Genomic DNA, 12,797 nt, shown 5'->3' with positions numbered 1-12,797 from the left:
ATTTGGCTTGGCATGCCAGGCAATCACCAGAGCTTGCTTGAGCGTGACTGATTTCAATTTTGCTTCAAAACGGCTTCTTCTAAGGAAATGAACACTATATTCATCCCATTCGCCTTTTCCATTCCCCAGTTTCGTAGGATATCTCTTTCCTGTCATTATTTCTGACCTATTGTTCTATTATGAAGACATCAAATCACCCATCAATCCACCCATGCATCCTTTTTAGTCACCCCGAACAGTTGTGGATCAAGCATAGTGCCTCTAAATCTTGCGCTTTTTTGCCCCAAGACTAGCGCTTTGCCCATTGAACCAAACCTCGAGAAGAACGTAATTTAATCGTGTAAGCCCGGCTAAAAATTGAAAACCTGTGAACACTCTCCACCCACACCTTAATTTTCAAGAAGTATACTTTCGATCAGTTTTTCCGATGAAATTTAGGGATACAACATATTTTTAGAATGAACTCGAAAAGTGAAAAGAACACCCATGCGTTCTAAACGTAAATGGTTAGTGACAAAACATTGAGATGATAGAATTCATCCACGCACTCGAAGTATACTAACTCATTTGACGAGAATCTGAGGCTAACATGGTGTGATTTTTTTGCCCCTTTTCTTACGCCGCTTGGCTTGTGTCTGCGCTTTTTGTGTTCTTCCCATTTGGAAGCACTGACCAAGCGGCTCAAGCCCAATATTTTTGCCTGCAGTGGGAATCGAACCAGCGTCTTTGTATTGGTGATTTGAGACTTGAATGGGTGAGCATGGCCGCCATAGCAAGCACGGCTTTCTTAACGGGCAGTGGTGCCGTGAGTGTAAGCACCGCCGGGCCGATTTTATCCGCCACGGGCTCTACGGGCTCGTCGTCCAGCAATGGTCCTAATGCGAGTGCCAGTGGCAGTAGCAGTGCGAACAACAATGCGGCAAATATGTATCGTATCGGGGATTATGTGTATTTTGAAAACTCATCGTCCTCCTGTTACGCTCTCCGTCGGATTGAAGAGTTGAGCAAGACGTCCTCGGGCAATGTGGAGGCCCGGGTCATGTGCTTCTACCGGCGGGCGGAGATTCCGGTGACGTTGCAAGCCCAGGCTGATCGGCATCATTGGGGGGACAGCGCTCATGTGGGTAAGACCACAGCATTTGACGGCCTCTCTTTTTCGGCCTCCTATATGACTTCCACAGGTTGATTGACTTCCTAATAGCCGACCATACACACTTTGTAGGATTTTGAAGATTATGGGGACAAGCTTTCCTTGAACGGAAAACGGAGTTTGATACTAGATACTCTGATTTATTTGATCACTTTGAATCATGTCAAAAGACCAGTTTTCAATGGCTTAAAAAAGGTTTGGTGATGAGAAGATACATACATTCATCGAGATTGAAGTCAGGAAAGGGTGTCTTTAAAGCTTAAGAGAGGGAGGGTCACGGGCTTTGCTAACCACTGCAAAGAGAATAATGTGCCCGGTTCTATTAAAAGAAAGGAAATACTATTCGTCTCAAATTCAACTTAGATTTAGTGATATGAGAGTAAGCTAGATCAAAAAGAATTAAGGCTCCAACTTGATCTGTTAGCGGGTCAGTTGGTTTGACTAGCTTTATAGACAAGGTCTGTGGGATCATCAATGAAATTCAAATTTGAAGCTCGAAGCCTATCTATACATATGTATCGACTCAAGACCGAACTTGTCGACGTCAACGATGGCATTAATGGTTTTCACCCATGTCCATTCAAGTAAATTTTCCGTAAGAGAACCTCGCGAATTTCCAGGGAATGCTTCTTTTTGGTCGGATAATGTACTGAACCAAGTTTCGGTTGAGTACTTTATGCCCGATTCCATTTTCTATCTAAGAGTCTTAGGGCATAAGGTTAACTATGTTTCTGTGCTGAATGAAAAAAAAAAAACATTCAGCCAAGCTCAGGTAGTCAGTAATTAAGCATGAATGTTTGCCTTCCCAATCAATGTATTTAGTCTCGTTTCTCGTTGGTCGCTTCAGGATCCAATGACTCCAATTCTACCCACTCTAACGAGGACGACTCCGAGGATGAAGAGGAGAAAGAGCGGAACGCCGAGCGAGCCGCCTTCAAGCTCCGCGAAGTGTTCCTCACACGTCAAGTGGAAACTCTACCCGCCACGCTCATCCGGGGCAAATGCTCCGTGACTCTCCTGTCGGAAGTGGAGACCGTCGAGTCCTACACCAAACGGGATGACGCCTTCTTCTACGCCCTCGTGTACGATCCCACGCAGAAGACTTTGGTGGCGGATCGCGGCGAGATCCGCATCGGATCCGCCTATCAAGCCACGGTTCCCGCGCTCTCCAAGGCCAATCCGAAGAAAGACGGACGAGAAATGGAGGACCTGGAGGACATGCTGTGGAATCCTAACGAGTCCAAACTGACCACGGAGGACATTGACAAGTTCCTGATCATTGCGCGGAGTGTGGGCACTTTTGCACGAGCCCTGGATTGCAGTTCCTCCGTGAAGCAACCGAGTTTACATATGAGTGCGGCTGCGGCCTCTCGGGACATCACCTTGTTCCACGCCTACGATCTTTTGCACAAGTACAACTACAAGTTGGACGATGCCATCAAGTCCCTGGTCCCTGGTTCTGGGCCCATGCTATGCCGGTAAGTGATGGTTGAATGAGTCCATATGTGTGATGGGTTTGCGAATTTAAACTATGATTATCATGCTAGTGACGAGATGGAGGATTGGTCGGCGTCCGAGGCCAATTTGTTTGAGGAAGCCATCGAGAAATACGGCAAAGACTTCAACGACATCCGCAAGGACTTCTTGCCTTGGAAGTCCATGAGAAACATCATTGAATATTTCTTCATGTGGAAGACCACGGACCGCTACGTCCAGCAGAAGCGGGTGAAAGCCGTGGAGTCGGAAAACAAGCTCAAGCAAGTCTACGTCCCTACGTACACCAACAAGACCACCCGCCTGACCGGACCCAGTGGCGAGATCATCATCCGCGGTAAGGACTGCGACGCCTATCCAACCCTGGCCAAGTACTCGTGGCTGCAGTATAAGAAATACGGCAAGTTCGTGCCCGCCACTCTCACCGACGACAGCTTCATCTTGGACAAGAGCTCGTTCACGAGCACCACACCCGCCCGGCTTGCCCTCCTGCGTCCTGGTCTCATTATCGAGCCAGGCTCGCCCGCCAAGGCCTCGTCTGGTAAGACGCGCGCCGCCTTCTTCCTCAAGACCACGCCCATCACGCGCGCCTCTCGGCGAATCTGTATGCACGTGGCGCGCCTCAAGCACGCCGCACGCAAACCGGGCAAGCCCATCGATATGAAGGCCCTCAAGACCGAGACTCTCGCCAAGGTCAAAACCCTGGATCCGGACAAGATCCGTAAACTCAACAGCTTCACGGTGCCGCGGCGGATCAACATGAACGCTGTAGTGCGCAAGCTCGGCCTGACCAACCAAGACGTGCAGGAGTGGCTCGTGCTCACTCCCAAGAGCCAGCTACCTCAGCCCGCCAAAGAGTCATTCCCACGTCCCAGTAAGCGAGCTGACGGCAGCTACATCTACGAGCGGATCCCCAGCGCCGCCGATCTCACCCGCACCACCCAGCCGCACCAGATGCTCTACAAGAAGCGCGCCTACGACGCCGTCGACGGGTCTAGCTCAGGAGGGCACTCGCATTTCGCTAAGATCCAACGGACCGCGCCACCCAATCAGGTTCCGGGGAAAAGTCGGATCGCCACGCTGACCCGCGTGCAAGGTGGCCAGAGACAGGTCATCAGCTGGATGGACGCGCCGGACGACGTATTCTATAAGGCCACGGCCGTAACTAAACGCATGCGAAAGAAGTTCAGCACGTTGACCTTGAGGAGAGCGGCCCGGAAGCCCTTCAAACGATGCTTGGCCAACATGATGTAAAACCAGAGCGCAAGCAGAGTGCAAGCCAGAAAGAGAGAGAGAGAGAGAGAGAGAAACGTTCCGCATTCCCGTCACAGCACGTACAAAAAAAAGAGACTCTTTTCGTTTTTCTGTCAGTTTCTTGGTCTTCAATCACCTGACTTGTGTATAATGTTTAATCTCAGTGACCCGTTATTTTTCGTCCCCTTTCAACCCCTACATACACACACACACATACGCCCCGTCGTAGACATTTTCCATCGTGCTCCCAATCCTCTCTGTAATGGAACTCTAATAAAGTATGTTGTACAGTATTAAGTATCCGCCTTGTATTATCGCTTCTTTCGCTTGGCATGCTGTTTATCAATCAGATTTAATATCGAGAAGGGACATCGGCGAAATCGATGGGCGCATTCTCCAGTTCTGTGGCCGATGAGCTGAGCTTCCAGATAATCGTCCATGGAACGAGCTCCTCCTTGACGGGGTCTGAAACGAGCAGAAAATGGGGGTTACTTCTTCTCGGCACTTGAATTCAATTCATACTGCCGAACTGTACTCTATGAGATAATGAATGAGATCCCCCAGAAAACTCAGATGATCAATGGGATGGGCCGAGATCTCGCAGATGAGCCTTTGGATGCAAGATCGGCCTTCTATGGCCATGGTATTGGTAAGCATATCCTCTGCCCACGTGAAGAAATCGTACTGATCATTTTGGAAATGGCGGCCGGTTTCTTTGTATCTGGAATGAGTTTTGAAATGCTGATAGCTCGAGTGAAGAATTGACATCTAGCTAGATCTAGCAACCTCATATATATTCAATTTTTTGGTTTGTTTTTTCACGGGCTTTTCTAACCGCTACAGGGAATGTAATCCCCAGTACTATTAAAATGAAAGATTATAATTCGTCTATTTATTACCTTTCAATTTTTATATGATATTTGGTCTACCAACGAATTTGAGTTTGCAGACCGAGCTAATCCTTGAATGTAGGGTTGATCTGGAATGCTATCTAAAAATTTGTCCAAGTCTGACTTGAAAGATGCTACCGGATCAACAAGGCCTACGTATTCCCTACGAATATCAGAGGGAAGCAAATTAAACAATGAAGGAGCCCGAGAAAGAAGAGATGTGGACTTCATTGTTCGAACTAGCCTGGATTCTCGAAGACTTGAAGGTGCTCTCAAAACGCACATTAAGCCTCTACGGTCACTAGAATTGACCCTAAACCCTGGGTTGGGACAAAGCTCATGGATACTTTTGAAAACGTACAATATCAGATACCTTTCGTACCTTCTCTGAGTACTGTACAATCCCAACCGTTCTAACCTTTCCCAATACGAGAGCTCTCTCATTCCTGTGATGTTCCTAGTGAAACATCTTTGGACTTGCTCGACCTTTTGCAAACCTGCTGAACTCATTGGAGCCCAAATGGGTGAGGCGTATTCAAGATGTGGCTGGACAATCGACTTGTACAGAGTTAGCATCGTGATGCTATCTCTGGACTTAAACGTGCGATATATCCAACCACACATTTGAAAAGCCTTACCCACCTTCAGCTGGATATGCTCATCGAACTTTCCATTATTTTGGAGGACTACACCTAGATCTTTCATAGATGAGACCTGCTCAATTGCTTGACTTTTTTGAAAGAAATTAATACGCAAGACTTTGGTTTCATTCGCTTTGGAAAAAAAACACAACGCTCCATTGTTACATTATCTACATGAGAGACAGTTCAGTTCTTCTTTCGTAAGTGAAAAAAAAAGAATCCCGTCATGTTTGATCATTAGACCTAGAAAACAAGAGTAAAAAACCTGAAAAAAATGCTTTACTATTTTTGGCCTTTTTGGCCGAAAAAAAATTGAGCCAAATTTCTATTTTTTTCACTTCTATAGCCACTTTTCCCCTTTCTGGACCTTTTTTCTGACTGCTTTCCACATTTTTTGCTTTTTCATTGTTATTTGGGCCTTATCCGCTTCCTTCATATCTTGTTGTTGTTCCTTGTTTGGGGCCTTTTCATTTACTTCTGTGTAGCATGATCAGATATAGGTTTATGTCCTCAGCTAAAACCTCTTAGCAATATTTTTGGTTTGGGTTTTCACTGGCTTTTCTAACCGCTACAAAAAATGTTATCACTGGGATAACGAAGTTAAAAGGTTATGATTTGTCTAGTAGCTGCCACTTTTGCTGCCAATATTTTGAATATTTCAAATTAAATTCCCTTTTGTCGGTTTGGGAAAGTTTCCAGAAAAAAAGGGCTTGCAGTTAAGCTACAGCTGCCGTCACGGGTTTGATCCGACCCAAAATTATTTTGTGAACAAAGCACCCTCAGCGGCAAAAACTATAGGCTCCATAAGAGATTCAACTGTTTACCATGCCATATGTATAAATTGAAAACGTATCCTAATGTCGAACAGTGCAAGAAAAAATTGTTGATTTTTTGTGAACTCAACAGACATAGTGAATACATTTGGGTGCCTTGATTTTGTGATAGATAAAAATGCGGCAAAGAGGCTAAAAAGGGCTAAAACTGAGCTTTTCCCGTTTAAATATCAATTGCAATATATTAGTTGCAATATTGCAACTTGTTTTTTTCATATTTACACGCTTTGCGCATTTTTTTTTTTCAACTTTCAAAAACTTTATTTCGGCTAAACAAGAAACTTTTTTTTCGAGTTCTAATTATGAAACTTTGCCTCTGAAAATCTTTGAAACGGCACCTGCAGTTCCTCGAGAATCCCGACTAAGTTTTTCTCGCCTCTTTCTAGTTCCATTTGCTTCCCTCTAATATTCATTGCGAATGCGCAGTGGGTTCTAAGTACCTTAAGTCAGACTTGAACAAGTTTTTAATCGAATTCCAGTCTAATCCTATATTCAAGGGCCAGCCCGGTCTGTCAACTCAAATTTATTGGCAGACCAAATGTCAAGTCTATTTCAAATGGTTAAAACAAGCCCGTGAAATACAAATCCTTCCAAAAATAAGATTGAAAACATCAATTCTCTCTCTCTATACATATTTCTATACACGCATGACGCGCCCTCTAACACCAACTGTCCATAACTTATTGAAACCTGAGAAGCCCTCTATTGAAACCACAATCTTGTTTTGGCGAGTTACAGTACAGGTATTTTCACTCACCCGTTCAAACGTTCGATGATGTAGTTCATAAAAACCCCGATAGGAAATCGGTACTCGAACACGCCAAACGGAATGAATGGGATGAGCAAAGAAGGCGTGAGCAGGAAGAGACTTCCTTCAGGAAAAGGTCGAAGTGGATCTCTGAACGTGAACCCTAACGGGAAAGGTCCAAAGAACCGAGGAAACTTCTTCCGCTTGTCCGGTTTGTAGACTGGTCCTTTGCCGTAGCTCACCGGAGGGTGCTCCCCGTTCAGATAAGGGTCATAGTGATAATGGGGATTGTTTTGATAATACTTTTCGTCTCGAAGGGCCTCCCGTCGAATCCTCGACTTGTCCGTGGAATTAGTTCCGAAGCAGGTTTTGAAGGATTCACGCCCTAGGAATCCCTCTTCCCAAATCACCTGTGCAGAGGGCCCTTGAATGATTGAAAGAAAAACTTGTATTTGGGAGCAATATAGTTCGATGCTCCCAAGGGATTGGAAAGAAACTCAATTCTGACCCATCAATAGGCACTCCAGTTAAAGTAAGTATTAATGGTAGTGTTCTTCATTGTCTTATTCATTCATAGTTGCCTTAAAAAAACTTTCTATGAAGCCCCCAATGAAACCATTCATGTACATTCATATGAACACTTTTAGGAATCAGTACTTGAGCAAGGAGCTCATTTTTTCATTGCCTTTTTGCTTTTCAATCTCAAAGACAGGATTTAAAATCTATTTTGATAGTAACACCGATACTCACATGACTGATTAAGTAAGATATGGTTGGAGAGCAAATCGGACACATAATTATCCATAAATAAGGAGCTCAGAGCTACTTGTGTAAAGTCCAAGCTCTGCACCGCCTTCAAGATCGTCCCCAAAACTAATATCACGTAAGAGACCAAACTATTGGATGGACAGACCATAATGTGTCTTTCAGGACATCTCAGACTGAACTGAACTTTCTCTACTCGTTCAAAGAGCTATAAACCTATGAAAGCTCTCCATTCAGGATTCATTGGCAAGATTACAAGATGAGAAACTTGACCTAGTCCTCTAATTCCAGAGTTCGTCACGAACAAATACGAATACTTATTGTTGGAAGCTCCATTAAGTCCAATCTAGATGGGTGGCTTGAGTTATGGTTTCTCTACAGGAAGGTACAAACACATTTGAATTGATCTGGTGGAGCGTGAAATTGGCCCTTGGCATTCCAATGAACTGACGATTTGAGTTGATTCATCAATGAAATGGCATTTAATTGAGCATTCCAGGTAACGTCAATCACAGTTATGGATTAGGATGCTTTGGCAGCAGTGAGCCAGTTCTGAAAGATCTTCACTCCGTTGTCTGTGATTTCCGATCGCCCACTGCGACTGATAAGTTGGCCATCTTTGGTTACCACGATCACTGACGGCATCCCCGTCACTTTGTACTGTTTCTTCAGGTCGCTAGAACAGTAAGAGGGTTTGAATGAAGTACTGATGAATATAAGTTTTGTTTTTGGAACGTTTAAGTACGGAAATGCAAATTTGGTACTTCCCAAACGGTTGAAGAAGTACAATATGAAAGAGTTAAGCCTGATTTGATATGTCAACAATGACTAAATAGCCCGTGTAAGATGGTTAATTTTTCATTCATTGGGGATTGCAAAAGGGAAAATTCACCATTCAAAATTTGCAGTTGCTTAAATCTTAAATCAATAAATTGGCGAAGTTCATAAATCTTTGTATGTACAGCGAGTGTAAATACCAATTGAATTTGATCATTTGATTAGCACGACGTGAGGTTGATTCACATTTCTTTTTGTGGTCATGCTTAGCCATTTGATTAATCAGTTACCATTGGGCGCTTGGACCGCTAAGACGGTTGTAAGTTTGTTCCATAATTGCCTCTTTGTTCGTATATAACATTGGTGCTTTGTTGAATAGAAGCCCCACTTATTGGAGCACTGGTTTGTCGCTTTGGGTTTGCTCGCCTGAACGTAGAACATTTTTAAAGGTCTTTAGTCTTAACTTAATCACGGGACGTTGCGCTTAGGGCATTCAATTTACATTTTCAATGGGCGGAATGTTGGAAACCCGTTATTTAGCCTCAGGAAGTAACCTTGATTTTTTTTACGACAAACCAGGATTGCCTTATAGCTCAAATCTAACTTCTTAGGTTACGTTCAATTCGTCTGGTGCTTTCGTTTTCCAAGTTTTGTGACAAGTTGAAATCTAAATTTCTTGGTTTAATTCAGTGTGCTAGACGTGTTCTAACGGAGGCAACCATCATATCATCCATTTCTAGGTTTCGAAAAGCACTGCCATGTCTGGTATCAGATTGCTCGTCCATCTGCCAGTGTTATTAGCGTCTAAAAGTGCTTCTGAGTTAGGTCGAAGAATGAGATTTGAATCGAGTTATGCCATTCCAATTTTGTAAATGTGAACTGATAAATGTGATTGAATCGTTTTTCTGTTCCATGACTATCTTACCTAGCTAAGGCAGTGCCTTGTTGGATGGCCAACCAATCCCCATGATGTTCCTTCATGTACGTCTTCATCTCATCTTGGTTGTCATCTCCGCTCACAAAAATGATTTCAATAGGCTCCTCTTCTTTCACCAATTCCTGATTTGAAACAACAGAAGCGATCTTTCTTTGAGAGCCTGCTTATGACCAATGAATTATAATCCCCATCTTACTGAGTAGAAATCGACGAGAATGGGAAGAAATGCCCGGCAAGGAGGACACCAACGAGCCGAAAAGAAGTACAAGATGATCTTCTTATCCTCTAAGGCCATTTCACTGGGCACCACATTGCCTGTTTTCCTGAATAGTTTGTGACCGCTTAGCCGATCCATCCTCGATTCAGATCAAATTCAAAGCCTTTGTTGTGGGAAAATTCAGCTGGCGAGAAAGTTGTGGGGGTGAAAGTGCCGGATCCGAGCCCATAATCCAATGCTGGAGAAAGCTCAAACTCTGCCCAAGTGAGTGCTCAGGAAAGATTAGAGAGTCTCTTCTTGTCATGCTTAAGTCAATCACTCAGAAAATGAGGTCTCTTTCTCAAGACTCAATGATCACCCAATACTTCAATTGGGTTTTCAGTTACCATAGAGATTTTGAAGCGATCAGGCTGAGGTGAATTGTATAAACCCTGCAACATGAGAGTAAGTTTACTCCTCGTTTTGACATGTTTCTGGGTTTCGCCAATCTTGGCCAAATTCAGAAATGGAACGCTTTCAAAGGAACAGTGTCCTCTCATTTGTCCACAAACTTGTCCAACCACCGAGTCAGACAACAATGAGAGTCGGGCAAAGTCCAGGAAGAAAAGAACCGTTTACTTGCCCAATGCCACATTTCTCAGCCTTCAAAGTAGATTGACTGTCCCTCAAAGCCCTGTGGGCTTGTATTTGATCTGGATCCGGGTACGATTTGTGGTTCGATCCCTGTTCACAGAGCAAACGTCGTGAGTATACCTTGGACCTTTTCTTCCTGGAGTGAGCCTGTTTGACCTTGAAGAGCCTTTTAGAGTGTACTCCTTTGAATGAACATCTCCCAAAGACTTTACTTTTCCGGTTGCAGGTCTTGTTTTTTGCCGTGGTTTTAATTTTTCCTTGTAAAATTTTGGGCGAGGAGATCACGGTCAAACGAGTTCACTCCAGGCATAGACGCTTCATTGCCCCCGGGGCATTGTGGGATCTCATGGTAGGAACTGAAGTACTCCTGCCTGCCGCCGAGATCCGTTTCGACTTCTTTATCCGATACGAATTAGATTATCTTTTTGGCGGGACAACTGCTTTGGCCGCCGCCATCGCCGGAAATAACGCAGCCGCCCAGGCGCTGCAAACGGCAGAGCAGGCTGTTGAGGCGGCAGCGGGAAAGAAGAAAAGAAGGTGACCACATTTGTACCAAGTAGATAGTGTATATTTTAAGGGTTTGAGTCCTTTTCTTGCCTGGGTTGTAATGAAAACGGTGAACAAGGAGTGAAGTCATGAAGACGATACTAAATCAATTTCAGTGTGACTGGAGAGGGCTTTGCCAGCATTTTTGGTCGGTCCTTCGACAATGTGCTCACGCGGACCTTGGCCGATGATCAAGTCAGCATTTTGAAGGTAAAGTTTCCGTCGTGTGAATCCTCCTTCCTGTCCATTGTGACACTCTTTTAAATTATTGGAATACAGCGCATTGAGGATGGACTCAAAAACGGAGGATTGCCCGGTAGAGATTGTGTCTTGAGAACCATTTGTGACCTGAAGGAAACTCCCATTCATGAATGGAGTTTAGTCGGAGAAATGATATCGACACTTTTCTTGTGAGTGGTTTTTTTATGGATGACTTTTTGCATTTTCACCGTATAACTTGAACCTTATTTCAGTCCCAAATCAGATGATCATTCGGAATTAGCGGACTACAAAGAAGCTGCAAGGGTTGGTGAGAGTGAAACCGAAGAATGTTGGTCCGTTTACTCCAAATGTCCTTTATCCATTTTCAACGTGATTCCGGATATCTATACAAAAGATCATAAATTCAACGTCAGTTATGACAATTTTGACGCTGGTTCGACCAATTCATTTACGAAAGATGACTTTGCCGACCTTCCTAAATCATTCCCTACCGAAGATGCTCACAAGATCAACTTGGATTTCGACTTTACATAAGCTGTATTTTAAGACGGTTTTGATTCATAAATGTTATGCTTGTTTTTTCTTTGAATATTCGTCTTGCTCGTTTGGGAAAAAGAACGCAAGTCTGCGATCGGTCGATATCCACCATTTATCCTCTTTGGCAGTAGCAGACCATTTATCCTCCACGATGTTGGTGCCAAAAGAACAACCCAACGAAAACTCTGAACATGGCTCGTTCTCTTGCCAAAGGGCATTAGTTAGAATAGGAGTAATCTTTTGGATTGAAGAAAAGTTTAGTGTGTGTGGCGAAAAGGAAAATTCAAAATTTGTTGCGAACTACTACACTCACCATAACTCGCAAAGTGGTATTAATGAACTCAATGGTTGGTGGGCGCGTCTGAGCTTGTTTCTTTGAGCCATAGTCTATCATTCTCTCACATTGCATGGATTCTCTCGTTTTTCCTCGTCTTTTGGCCCTAGGGAGGGTTAGATAAAGCACTCTTTCTTGGGTAGAATCGAGACTCATTGCAACAATATGAAAAATGTTTAAACCGATAGTTTCTCCTTTACAAACCTTTGCTCTCATTCCGGTGAGTTTCCCCATGAGGACAATTAAAGTGACTAAAACCAAACATAAGATGGTTCGATTTCTTTATAACTTTGATGATGATGAATAATTGTTTGGAATTTCTCATGATCAAAGAGTGGGCTGCATTACGTTTAAGACATGTCTTAGATTTCGCAAACACAGCATGATATCAAATTCGTTTCAAATATATATAAAATTTGAAAGAAAACATCTATGATATATGCGTTCGAGCAGTTTTTCCCCAAATTCAACGCAACCTTATTGCATTGTAGCCTCTCCTTATTCTGTATAGGGTCGGCTATGGGCTTAACGTGTTCCATTGTGCGTTGCTGGCAAGCATTTTCTAGAGTTCTCTCTCCTTTACCAGTCCTTTCCTCCTGGCTGGAGTCCTCGAGGAGTGGAGGTAAATGGCGATGCTTACTTTCCCTTGGTCCAAAGTCCCACAATCCAGTGCATCGCTGCCTTCTCTGATCCATACTCATGCACACGCACACATATGTTACAAATGGGTAGAAACGAACCACCAAAACTTGAGAAGGCCGTTTGTTCCTCAAACTAGTCTTCACCAGGGATCATCTCAGGGTGACTGAGTTCGGCTCC

General features: G+C 43.9%; 4 protein-coding genes across 5 annotated transcripts; 2 read left to right on the top strand and 2 right to left on the bottom strand.

Annotated features, from left to right (window-relative positions):
- Positions 1-649: 649 nt before the first annotated feature.
- Positions 650-4,195, top strand: LOC131877238 (metastasis-associated protein MTA3-like). The gene is made up of 3 exons (XM_059222854.1): positions 650-1,124; positions 1,998-2,628; positions 2,698-4,195. Exons 1-3 carry the CDS (start codon positions 761-763, stop codon positions 3,896-3,898), a joined length of 2,196 nt encoding a protein of 731 aa, XP_059078837.1. The 5' UTR covers positions 650-760; the 3' UTR covers positions 3,899-4,195.
- LOC131893349 (uncharacterized) lies at positions 4,192-7,926 on the bottom strand. The gene is made up of 4 exons (XM_059243347.1): positions 7,761-7,926; positions 7,020-7,506; positions 4,434-4,619; positions 4,192-4,363 (listed from the first exon to the last, which is right to left on the bottom strand). Exons 1-4 carry the CDS (start codon positions 7,924-7,926, stop codon positions 4,210-4,212), a joined length of 993 nt encoding a protein of 330 aa, XP_059099330.1. The 3' UTR covers positions 4,192-4,209.
- Positions 7,927-8,225: 299 nt separating this feature from the next.
- Positions 8,226-9,851, bottom strand: LOC131892262 (nucleoredoxin-like protein 2). The gene is made up of 3 exons (XM_059242058.1): positions 9,686-9,851; positions 9,478-9,611; positions 8,226-8,451 (listed from the first exon to the last, which is right to left on the bottom strand). The coding sequence occupies exons 1-3, from the start codon at positions 9,842-9,844 to the stop codon at positions 8,298-8,300; spliced, it is 447 nt and encodes a 148-aa protein (XP_059098041.1). The 5' UTR covers positions 9,845-9,851; the 3' UTR covers positions 8,226-8,297.
- A 293-nt stretch (positions 9,852-10,144) lies between these two features.
- LOC131892250 (uncharacterized) lies at positions 10,145-11,696 on the top strand. 2 transcript variants are annotated; one of them, XM_059242047.1, is made up of 5 exons: positions 10,344-10,449; positions 10,566-10,876; positions 11,002-11,095; positions 11,165-11,295; positions 11,359-11,696. In XM_059242047.1, the coding sequence occupies exons 2-5, from the start codon at positions 10,686-10,688 to the stop codon at positions 11,639-11,641; spliced, it is 699 nt and encodes a 232-aa protein (XP_059098030.1). In that variant the 5' UTR covers positions 10,344-10,449; positions 10,566-10,685; the 3' UTR covers positions 11,642-11,696. The 2 variants fall into 2 exon arrangements, with proteins under 2 accessions (XP_059098023.1, XP_059098030.1); XM_059242040.1 differs by lacking the exon at positions 10,566-10,876 and having other exon boundaries at positions 10,145-10,449.
- The last annotated feature ends 1,101 nt before the right edge of the window (positions 11,697-12,797 follow it).

Source organism: Tigriopus californicus, chromosome 2 (assembly GCF_007210705.1).
Source record: "Tigriopus californicus strain San Diego chromosome 2, Tcal_SD_v2.1, whole genome shotgun sequence".
NCBI lineage: Eukaryota > Metazoa > Arthropoda > Copepoda > Harpacticoida > Harpacticidae > Tigriopus > Tigriopus californicus.
This window is presented reverse-complemented; position numbering and strand designations above follow the sequence as displayed.

What these genes read in the sequence shown, in the direction of transcription:
- LOC131877238 (XM_059222854.1), top strand. Translation starts at nt 761, where the DNA reads ATGGCCGCCATAGCAAGCACGGCTTTCTTAACGGGCAGTGGTGCCGTG. An exon ending in GGGGGACAGCGCTCATGTGG is followed by an intron (nt 1,125 to 1,997) that starts GTAAGACCACAG and finishes TGGTCGCTTCAG; the next exon opens with GATCCAATGACTCCAATTCT. An exon ending in TCTGGGCCCATGCTATGCCG is followed by an intron (nt 2,629 to 2,697) that starts GTAAGTGATGGT and finishes TTATCATGCTAG; the next exon opens with TGACGAGATGGAGGATTGGT.
- LOC131893349 (XM_059243347.1), bottom strand. Translation starts at nt 7,926, where the DNA reads ATGGTCTGTCCATCCAATAGTTTGGTCTCTTACGTGATATTAGTTTTG. An exon ending in TATCTTACTTAATCAGTCAT is followed by an intron (nt 7,507 to 7,760) that starts GTGAGTATCGGT and finishes GTCAGAATTGAG; the next exon opens with TTTCTTTCCAATCCCTTGGG. An exon ending in CTCATTCATTATCTCATAGA is followed by an intron (nt 4,364 to 4,433) that starts GTACAGTTCGGC and finishes TGCTCGTTTCAG; the next exon opens with ACCCCGTCAAGGAGGAGCTC.
- LOC131892262 (XM_059242058.1), bottom strand. Translation starts at nt 9,844, where the DNA reads ATGGATCGGCTAAGCGGTCACAAACTATTCAGGAAAACAGGCAATGTG. An exon ending in TTCTCGTCGATTTCTACTCA is followed by an intron (nt 9,612 to 9,685) that starts GTAAGATGGGGA and finishes GTTTCAAATCAG; the next exon opens with GAATTGGTGAAAGAAGAGGA. An exon ending in CAAGGCACTGCCTTAGCTAG is followed by an intron (nt 8,452 to 9,477) that starts GTAAGATAGTCA and finishes TTACTGTTCTAG; the next exon opens with CGACCTGAAGAAACAGTACA.
- LOC131892250 (XM_059242040.1), top strand. Translation starts at nt 10,145, where the DNA reads ATGAGAGTAAGTTTACTCCTCGTTTTGACATGTTTCTGGGTTTCGCCA. An exon ending in CTGTTCACAGAGCAAACGTC is followed by an intron (nt 10,450 to 11,001) that starts GTGAGTATACCT and finishes AATCAATTTCAG; the next exon opens with TGTGACTGGAGAGGGCTTTG. An exon ending in ATGATATCGACACTTTTCTT is followed by an intron (nt 11,296 to 11,358) that starts GTGAGTGGTTTT and finishes ACCTTATTTCAG; the next exon opens with TCCCAAATCAGATGATCATT.